Source organism: Orbicella faveolata, unplaced genomic scaffold (genome assembly GCF_042242905.1).
Source record: "Orbicella faveolata isolate gen_17 unplaced genomic scaffold, um_ofav_v1 contig_35, whole genome shotgun sequence".
NCBI classification, from domain to species: Eukaryota; Metazoa; Cnidaria; class Anthozoa; order Scleractinia; family Merulinidae; genus Orbicella; species Orbicella faveolata.
Window position 1 is genome coordinate 19,602,857 of NW_028301564.1, and position 10,512 is coordinate 19,613,368.

At 40.5% G+C, this 10,512-nt stretch overlaps 1 protein-coding gene across 1 annotated transcript; it reads left to right on the forward strand.

Moving 5' to 3' along the window:
- The first annotated feature begins 2,271 nt into the window (after positions 1-2,271).
- On the forward strand, positions 2,272-10,475 carry LOC110045161 (uncharacterized). Its single transcript, XM_089272727.1, has 7 exons — positions 2,272-2,520; positions 2,944-3,125; positions 4,884-4,940; positions 6,407-6,635; positions 7,698-7,962; positions 9,001-9,333; positions 10,186-10,475. Exons 1-7 carry the CDS (start codon positions 2,324-2,326, stop codon positions 10,306-10,308), a joined length of 1,386 nt encoding a protein of 461 aa, XP_089128853.1. The 5' UTR covers positions 2,272-2,323; the 3' UTR covers positions 10,309-10,475.
- The last annotated feature ends 37 nt before the right edge of the window (positions 10,476-10,512 follow it).

A 10,512-nucleotide genomic window follows, 5' to 3' on the forward strand; every position in this document is an offset into this window, starting at 1 on the left:
TGAGGTCTGTACACACGACCTCGGTCAAGATTCTCCCATACAGACCTCCTGCTCGGTTAATAAGATGTTTATTACATGGCAAAGAAGAAAACTTTAATGCGTTTAATGTAACTGGTTTGTACTAGCTGACATTTTGCTTGCGAACGGCGATGAACTTAACTTACACCTGCCGAAATTTGCTCGTCCTCTCTACTTTTTTTTCTGTCATTAGGCTTTTTGGCACTTTCATAAATGATTGAGAAGAAAATAAAAGAAAATGGTGAACATTTTTGTATTTTAGTTTGCTACTTTTTCAACGCGAAATGAAACCGGTCTGGATTCCGGTCTAGATGGGAAAATCTAGACCGCAGTCAATATCGATTTCAGCCAATCAAATTCGTGAATTCTGTAGTTCCCAGTCCATGTGAGACACAGCCATATAATAATACATAATACACGTACACGTATGTACGTGCTTTGCGAGCAATTCATTTGTTTTCTCCTCTATTTGCAGTTTCGCCCCCACGCAAGCACAAGAAAAAGCAAAAAATTTAGTCCTTGTGCTTGTGCCTCTGCTTATGCCTGCGTCAAGGCCGTTTTCACGGTGAAATAAGAATTATTATGTTTGCGCTTGTGTTTGCGCTTGTGCTTGTGTCGCTAGAGAAAATCCCCGTAGGCTTTACTGCGCAAGCTTAACAAAAACGGTTTTTCAAAACAATGAAAACGGGCGGATTATTCGATTGAGCCGCGTGTTTGTCGGCTAAGCATAAGCAATTCAATCGGAAAACTGATAGTTCCTGATTTTCAATCAGAAATCCTCGGGAACGAAGACTCCGGGTACGAGGCTAGTTTCTGACACATGTTGGCTTTGCCGCGTTTGACCCAAAATTCCAAACATTTTGACACAGGGGCAAATGGCACGAAAATTTCATCGAAAAGTTTCCGAAGATCTGAAAAAATTTTAATTTACGAACTGCAAACCATTCAACCGAATATTCCGTAAATTCCGGAAAAAAACTCTCAAATGGGAAGGAAATTCCCCGTAAGAAATTTTCGATAACTTGAGTATACCCCCCTTGCCTATCCTCATTTCGAGAAACTCCAGTAATTTCAGGACATTCAAACTGGAAATTTTGGTCGAAAAGAAAATGCCCATAGTAAGGTAAAGGTAAAGTCTGCATACGAGCCAAGCGGCTCATCAGGCCGGAGCTTAACCCGGTTTCAGTAGCATGAAGCGACTAGGAGTATTTCTACTCCCCCCTGGATGGGATGCTAGTCCATGGCAGGGTTACCTCCTGCATTAAATTCGCCGGTAGCCATTTATACACCTGGGTAGAGAGAGGCACCGTGAGAGTAAAGTGTCTTGCCCAAGAACACAACACAATGTCCCCGTCCAGGGCTCGAACCCGGTCCGGTAGGGCTCGTTTCTCGAAAGCCTTGGAAACTTTTCGGGCCCGTAAAGCCATAGCAAAATTTCAAACCTTACGATTATACAGCTGTTTTATTCACATATTCTTAATATGAAGAGAAGTTCCCTTCATACAAGAAGTTTCAGGCGTATACACCTCTCCGTTTTTAGATACAGATGGACTAAAAATGGCTTTACGGGCCCGAAAAGTTTCCGGGGCTTTCGAGAAACGGGCCCCCGGACCGCACGCTCCGGAGTCGAGTGCGCTAACCATGAGGCCACCGCGCTTCCCGCAAACGCCCATAGTATCAAACACAATTTGCGTGTATGAGTGACTTCAAAGCCAATATCACAGCTTTGAAGGTCTCTAAAAGCAAAAGTCCACTCGTCGATTCTGATGTAATTTCTAAGCTAATCTGAGGCCCCTTCCACACTACGCCGGAGGAATTTGAAAACGGATCGAGGTTCCACCCTAAAAACGCATCAAATGTTTTCCGTCAACATTACGCCGTAGGAATTTAAAAACTCAACAATCACCGGTCATTTTGAATTTCTGTTTGAGCTCGAGGACAGCGTAACTTGGTCAGGGAAATCACATGATTGTCGTGACTACATCGCTTTCGAAAAGCTCGGTTTTCGGGACGGATTAGTGTGGACGGTAGGCCTAACCGTAGAAATAAAGCTGCATTTTTAAATTTCTGCGGCGTAATGTGGACGCTGCCTGATATGAGTCACCGTTGCTGGCTTATAATAGCGATTAATTTCGAAATCAAATACTAATGATGGCTTCTAAGCGCGCGCTAAAGCCGTGACATCACAATCAACGTCTCGTTCTTGTTTGTACGTTGGCTGTCCACATTTTCAAACAACTTCTTACGACGCAAGCGAAAACACTTTTTGCTAAAGACATCGTCGCCGAGTAGGAAATCATCAGAAATGAATGATCTCGATCTTTGGTTTGAAAGCGCGAAGAAAGGCGAGGTGAAAACGCTGTGTAAACTCCTAGAAGACAATAAAATCACAGATGTAGATGTTCAAGATTCCAACCATCACACGGCGCTGTATTTAGCAGCAAAACGAGGACGAGATTTTTGTGTTACTGCTCTGTTGGATCTCGGAGCCGATCCTAACAGGTAATTCTGCACGATAGGTACATAATAATTAATAGTAAATAATGGTAATTTGCAGTGGCACATCCCAGGTAGAGGCTCTTCGTCCGCTGTTTCCAGATCGAATTGGAATTCAAAAGCGATGGTTTCTATGTAGAGAGGAAAACCGGCCGGAGAACCCGAAGAAAATCCCTCGGAGCAAGGCGAGAACTAACAACAAACTTAACCACTTACGACGCCGGGTCCAGGATTCAAACCCGGGCCACACTGGTGCGAGGCGAGCGCCCAAACCACTGCTACCATCAGCAAGAAACCAACAAGAGACTTCGAAGGAAACATTCAAAAACTAATTGCAAATAGCCGTCTTCCTATTCAAGTTTGCATTAGATGAATTTTGAATTAAGCTTTGGACGAATGGAATATAGTGTGTTGTTTTTTCTCCGCCAGCACGTCAGAGCACGGGAGGCCAGGTCAAGCAGCTTTAGAAGGAGATCATGTGACCTGTTTGACTTTATTACTACGTCGAGGTGCTGACCTTGAGACCAAGAATCACAATCAACAAACCCTTTTAGAGTGTATCACGAAAAAATACGGTCAGACCAGGACTGACAAACTGCTCAAGGAATCTGGTAACAAGTGGGGGGTTAAAGAACGTACGTCAGGTCCCGTTCACGTTATAGACCCTTTTCATAAATGGCTGCTAATTATAAATTCTTTTGTAAGTATTAAAATTAGCCTGACTAACCTCGTTTTTGAGTTGATAATTCAAAAGAATTTTTATCCCCAAATGGGTTTAGTGAGGCTAATTTAAATGCATACAAGAGAATTTTAAATTGGCAGCCATTTTTGAAAAGGTGTCTATGCCGGAGAATACGGTTAGGCTTACCGTATTTGATAACGCCGGCTTTGCGTGTTAGTGTAGACGAAAACTTTTGGAAATCGGAGTTTTTCGAAGACGACGACGTCACAATTATCATGTGATTTACCTTCCCAAGTTTTCCTCAAACGCAAATACAAAATGACCGGTAATTGTTGCGTTTTTTCAAATTTCTCCGGCGTAGTGTAGAGGGAAAACATTTGATGTTTTCAGAGTGAAAACACCGTAGTGTGGACGGTGCCTAAGTTTATTTCTTATTAATTTACTCATCACAAACTCTCTTAAATGTCTCGTTCGAGTTCCACTCCAGATCTACTTCATTTGCACTCACACAAAACCATTGTTGTAGTTTAATGCGTAGGACGTGTTGGCACTTTGGGTACGTCGCTTTGGGGTGATCTGAATCAGGATCAGCAATCCAAGATCACTCAGATCACATGCATCAAAGGAACTGATAAAGCCACTCTGATCACGGATTCATCGGTTCCTTTGACGCACCATGATCCGAGTGATCATGAATCACTGACCCTGATCTAAAGTAGATTACCCTAGAAGGAACGCACCATTAATGATATAACAAGATATAAAGAGGTCTGCTAGAGATTTTAAAGAATAGACGGTCGCTTTTTCTTGATCTGTTATATGACATTGTCATATGTGATCAAAGAAAGAATACCCCGCGCTTGGGTGATGTTTAAATGTCAGAAGAGATACAAAGTTTACTTGTCGCGGCAATGTGATTAACTCCATAAGATGTTAATCAAATCTAGGAGGCTTTCAGGGGGGAAGAGTAGCTATTCTGGACGGGAGACAAATTATTTTTAACACCGGAGTATAACCTCCTTTTTCTTAAAGGAGTTCAGTCGTAACTGAGTATGACTGCTGGAAAGTCCTGAGAACTGTTGCCAGCTATTGACATTAAAGAAAATTTTCATTAAGGAGGGGCGCTCGTTGGAAAAAGGTGAACCATGAATATCTCAGGGTTATTTTGGCACCGGTAGATACCTTTACAACTACATTTTTTGAAGAAAGAATATTATGCTCAAAGATCCGATAGGCATCTCTCGTTTTTCAACGGGTTTGAAATTTACTAACGGTACATTCCTTTACAACCCAATGCTAAATACTTGGCCAACAAGATGGTTTTTAAACTCTGATAGCAACTAATACCTTGTTGTTGAACATTTTCTACATCTTCTTCACCTGCGTACTTGATCATTATTTTGTTAAATCAAAGGAGCTCAGTCACGGTATTTTGAGTTATTTTGGCCACGTACAAAATTACCTTTAAATTAAAGGAAACCTGAAAATAGTAGTTTACTAAAATAGAAAAACATCAAAGAGATAATAATAAACCACAAAGGAACAAGGATGGTTAAGGATGGAGAAGATTGACACGAATTACAAACGACAAACTTGAAAAATTTAGGCTAAACTTTTCAAAATGCGCAAACCGTGACTAAGTTCCTTTAATTTTGTTGCACAAACTTTTGATTTTTGACATTTACAGAGAAGCAAAAAAGGAAAGATTCTACTCTGGAACGACGAAGGACAGCGCCTTTCGTCCATTTTGGTAAATATAACATAGCTATTGAAAACAAAAGCAACAATTTTTGATGAAGAGTGAGATGATGGTAGTTACAGAGAAGAGGTGTTCGTTAGCATATTCAACAGCAGCCATATAATTTTGATGATGATACAGACATTTGTGAATTTTTTTTTTATCTGGCCTTTATATATATATATATATATATATCACAATATCTAGGTTGGCGGTCAAGGTTACCGTACACCTTTAGAGGTGTCTCACGTCCAAGGATGTAGCGTGCCCGGTTTAAACTGTAGATACCTAAACCCCTATATCAAATTAAAGCTTATAGAGCTGGCTATCAAACTATACCAAGAGCTGAAATGAAGTAAAATGTCGAATTTTTTTACGACCTCTAAATGCGAGCACCCGAATCACCATTTGAAAGTTACAAGTCAAAGTGAATTTTGTTTTTCGCTTATTTAATTTGGGCTTAGTTTCCGGACCCAAAACGCGTCTGCGATTTGCCATATTCAATTCAGTGAAAAGTTACAGAACATTTTCGAAATAGGATTAAAAAATATGGTGTGATCATAGAAAAATCGCTCTCGTAGAAAAAATATGTGGAAAAAAAAAGTAATTGGCAGACAACTTTTTGTTGTTTACTATGTCAAACTAGCTTCTGTCCAAATTTGAGGGCAAACAAACGGGTAGCTTTAAAAAGGGACCCAAAGGATAATTCGGACGCTCACATTTAGAGGTCGTGAAAAATTCGACAATTCATTTTATTTCAAAAGTCTTGGTATAGTGTGATAGCCAGCTCTATGAGCTTTAATTTGATATGGGGTTTAGGTATCCGGACGCACTACATCCCTTGGACGCGAAACTCCTCTTAAACTGAAATCAGAAAAAAAAATGCGAAACCTGAAACAGGCTGGTGTGCAATAGGCGCAGTAGGATGCCATTCTATTTGGTTCTTGAAACAAGATAAATGACATCATATTAACCCCGTTTCTGTAGAGGAGTCCATTAAAAGCCAGAACGTGGACGAATTGACAAAAGGAAAGTAAATTGCGAAACCTGAAACAGACTGGGGTGCAATAGGGGTAATAGGATGCCATCTCTTTTTGGTTCTTGAAATGAAATAAATGACATCATATTGCCCCTCTTTCTGTTGGAGGAGTGGAGGCGCGGTGGCCTCATGGTTAGTGCGCTTGACTCCGGAGTGAGCAGTCCAGGTTCGAGCCCTGACCGGGGACATTGTGTTGTGTTCTTGGGCAAGACACTTTGCACTCACAGTACCTCACTCCACCCAGGTATATAAATGGGTACCGCCGAACATAATGCTGGGGGTAACCCTGCGATGGACGAGGAGTAGAAAAACTCCTGGTCGGTTCATGCTACAGAAACCGGCAACTTTTGTTTTTGTTTTTCTTCTTCTTCTTCTTCTTCTTCTTCTTCTTCTTCTTCTTCTTCTTCTTCTTCTTCTTCTTCTTCTTCTTCTTCTTCTGTAGAGGGGCCCATTCAAGTTGATAGCGGACTGCGGGCGCCTGTTCCTCAGGTTCTTGGTTTAGAAATAGAATCGTATGAGCAACACGTGTATTGTTACGAGCCGTTCAGCTTTTACATCAAAGGGAAACTAAGAGACGGATATGTCACGTTAAAAAGATATCGGTGGGAAGTGAAAGAAGCCATTAAACAGGAGCAATTTCATCACGAGGTCACTGTGCTGAGGTAAGGATTATAACCTGAAGGTGACTCTGTTATTATGCACGTATACAAAGATAATCCTTTTCAATAATGGTATATCTTGTGCTTATACTTAAAAAGCGATCTCAGGGCTGTAGCTAGTAGCAGGCAAGCTGAGGTACTTGCCTCAGTCATTTCTTTAGTTTTTACTTTTGTTTTTGTTTTTGTTTTTGTTTTGTTTTGTTTTTGTTTTTTAAGGGGAAAGTAAAATACTGGTAGCAAATTAATAAACAAACGAAGAATTAACATTGCCTCAGTCATTATTTTTTTCTAGCTACAGCCCTGCAACTAGAAAACTATTTAAGAGACCACGTGACCAGTCATTTTTCGCTCCGCACCAATTAGTGTAACATCGACTGTGTAATTACTTTTTGTGTTTTCTCTTTCTTGCGTAGAGTTAGTTTAAGTATATCTTGCCCTTCCTAGCGAACCGGAAATTACTTTCAGTGGAAGTTATAACTTACGCGCGCGGATTGATTGACATATTGATATTTAGAGTTGCAAATAAAAGTTCCCGGATTTTGCGCGAGAGCGCTCACGTCATGGAAAATTTGTTGTGTGGATGATTTGTAGTAGTTTTCTCGGAGAAAATTTTGTCAATTGGATTGAAAATATAGAAACCTAAGGAGAAACAGTAACTGCTTGAAATTGTTATAATTGAACATGAAGTGGAGGAATATAAATGAAATAAAAAAAAAACTTGTTTTTATTTCATTGATATTCCTCCACTTCATGTTCATGTTCATGTTCAATTCTACATGATGTAGAATGGAGTAAAAGGTACTTAAGCTTTCTTTCACCCACCCGGTAAAGACATTTTGTAGATTCTGTTGAACATTTTTCAAGTTTCGTTTCCTCTGCATAAAGCTGATTTTCACCATTAAATAGACTCAAACATAACACCATTTACAAGCAAACAAAACTGTGAAAAAGTAGGTCTTGTTCGTAAGCTGTATTGATTTTCGTGAATTTGATTCGAGCACTCCAACGTTGCGAGGAAAAGATGTACAACGTGGAAAATACTACTCTTTTTTTGTTCTTCCCTAGCGACTTGCGCCATCCCAATATTCTCCTTCTTATGGCCGTGTGCAACAGTCTGGATCCTTCTCAGCAGGGCCTTGTACTTGAACCCGTAGAACGTGCCTTCCTGGGAAAGCTCCTTCATGAAGAGAGGACAATTTTCAGTGAGGACACTGTTTTGTGCCTCAGCAGAGATATAGCGTGCGCAATGCAGTTTGTACATCAGCGGGGATATATTCACTGTTATCTGGGATCCAGCAGTGTGGTACTAACTGAGAACTTCAAGGCTAAGGTTCGTTATTTTGCTAATCTATATTGCCTAGTTACATGCATCACATTTTGCGTGAGAAAGAAAAGAACCTTGAGGAATTTATAGAGGCTGAAACACTGTAGCAACTTACGGTTTAAATAATTAAGGATTTTGAATTCATTTGCGGCGTGCAGGATGGGACGCCATTGGTCACCGTTAGGGCTTTATTGCAAATTTTTCGACAAGTACCCCCGCCCCTTTCTCGCGGTAAATAGCCCCTTTTCCGGCCTTCTCCGGGCTCGCATTCTGGTGTCAAGGCTTTCCACCACAATCATGGTATTTATTAAATCGGGGAAAGGACTCAATTTTGTGCGCTTCTTCGTAGTTAGAGGGAGACGCTGTGCTCTAATGGTTAGCACTGGCCAGGGTCCTTGTGTTGTGGTTTTGTACCTCTCTCCATCAAGGTGTATAAAAGGGTATAGGTGAACCGGTTGAGGCAACTTGACAGATTGCTGCTCAGCGGATAGGGGTAACCTGTTGTTGGACTAGATTCCACCCAAGGGGATGTGGCAATACCTCCAGACTGGGATAAACTTCTGCGTGGGTCAGTCTCATCAAAGAATAACTTATACGTAACTTTATTATATAGACACCACTGGAAAAATACACACGAAGCTACATCCAGGACCCGAATGGCGTATTTTGTCGTATTTTGATGACGTCATTTCCTGCATTTTCACGGTTGCTTGTGCAAACGGTCAGTTTGTCTATATAATGAAAGGAAAGTTACACGGTGGCTTAGAAATATGAATTTTATTCCTCTCGCCACTTCTGTCCTTACCACATTTTGACGTCATCTGTGATCTCTTACTGAACAGACGCACGCCGGCATATGGAATCTATTTGTTGATTCCATTAAAAAGCATTTAATTTTGTTTGTTTGAAAACGCGATTTAAGTCAACATTTTGAAATGTAAACAATAAAGGCACCAGCTGAACTTTAAATTTTTTTGTAGGATTGAATACGTATGTAAGAAGTGTGCGTTCCCAATGTCAGCTAATAGTATTACGTTTCTTCAGATCTGTAACTTTGAGTACGCTCAGCGTGTCCAATATGGCGACTCTAGCGGCGTTCCCATCAGCCACCTCGATTACTTATATGACTGGATGGCTCCAGAACAGTTAAGTGGTAAACCCGCTGACCAAGCCGGTGACGTGTTTAGCTTCGGAATTCTTGTCTGGGAATGCGTCACGAGAAGACGACCTCTAAAATATGTCAAAAGCTTGGAACAGTTAACTAAAACGACTGTGGATCCGAGACTGAAAAAGATTCCAAGGAACTGGAGCCAGACGTTCAATATTCTCATTGGGGATTGTCTAAAGTCTGCGGAGAACCGACCAAACTTCCAACAGGTATAAAGGGATTTTTTTTCTTTTTTTTTTTTACCAAAAGTGATAACAATTTCAATTCTTTGATTTTAAAGGAGCTATGCCACGGTTTGCGCATATCTTGAAAAAGTTTAGCCTAAATTTTTCAAGTTCTTCGTTTGTAATTTGTGTTAATCTTCTCCATCCTTTACCATCCTTGTTCCTTTGTGGTTTATTGGTATCATTTCCGTGCTTTCCTATCTCAGTGAACTACTATTTTCATCGTTTCTTCGATTTAAAGGTAACTTTGTAGGTATAAAATAATCAACTAGAAGGTATTAGTTGCGCTCAGAGTCAAGTACACGGCATTGGGTTGTAAAGAAACTTGACGCTCGTAAATTTCAAACCCTTATCAGATGTTTGAACGTAATGTTTTTTTTTTTTTTAAGTATACATAGCTGTTAAAGTATATCCATCATTGTCAAAATAACCCTGAGATATTCATAGTTCACCGCCTTCCTCCAACCAGCGCCTTTAATGAAAACTTTCTCTAAGATGGCTGGCAACAGCTCCCAGCACTTTGCAGGACTCGGGCAAACCCACAAACTAAATCGTCTTTAACAGCTAATTGGCGTTTTGCAGGGCCTGCGAAAACTGTTTTTCTTGAACTCTTCAATCTTGGGTAATGCCATTCCCTCAATTTTCTGGGCCCGATTCACTGGTTTTTAGCGGCCCTCTCTTTTACCCCTCTCTCGGCAGTAATTAGAGAGCAGACTAGAGAAGACGGTGGAAATTCAGGATAGCGCTCAGTACGAACCCTAATGTATAGATTTACAACTGCCAGTTACAAAAGCATCGATTGTCTGAATTATGCTGATCTTATTATCATTTCTTTAGATCTACGAATGGTTGTCCGCCATGGTGACGTCACAGTTCACATGCGTACGTCCAAAAAGCTTCGTCTTAGAACAGCACGATAACTTGTTTCCATCGAAAACGTCAAAGAAAGTTATTTCATAAGGCAAGTGTATAGGGGGCTGCAGCCACTGATTAACAAAGAGTCATTTTGGGGCTCAGCAAAAAGCTATAACCAATTGGTTGACACTTAATAAGCGTTTCGTCGAGTTTGCGCGTTTATGTTCATTAACTAGTAGTGAAAAAATAAATTGCGAAAAAGGGAAGAAATATTAGCTCATGAAGAAATTAATGTATCGAAATAATTTT

Excerpts from the sequence above, each read along its gene's own strand:
- LOC110045161 (XM_089272727.1), top strand. The coding sequence starts at position 2,324 with ATGAATGATCTCGATCTTTGGTTTGAAAGCGCGAAGAAAGGCGAGGTG. Across the intron at positions 4,941-6,406 it reads AAGGACAGCGCCTTTCGTCC|CTTCTGTAGAGGGGCCCATT; the intron begins ATTTTGGTAAAT and ends CTTCTTCTTCTT. Across the intron at positions 6,636-7,697 it reads CACGAGGTCACTGTGCTGAG|CGACTTGCGCCATCCCAATA; the intron begins GTAAGGATTATA and ends GTTCTTCCCTAG.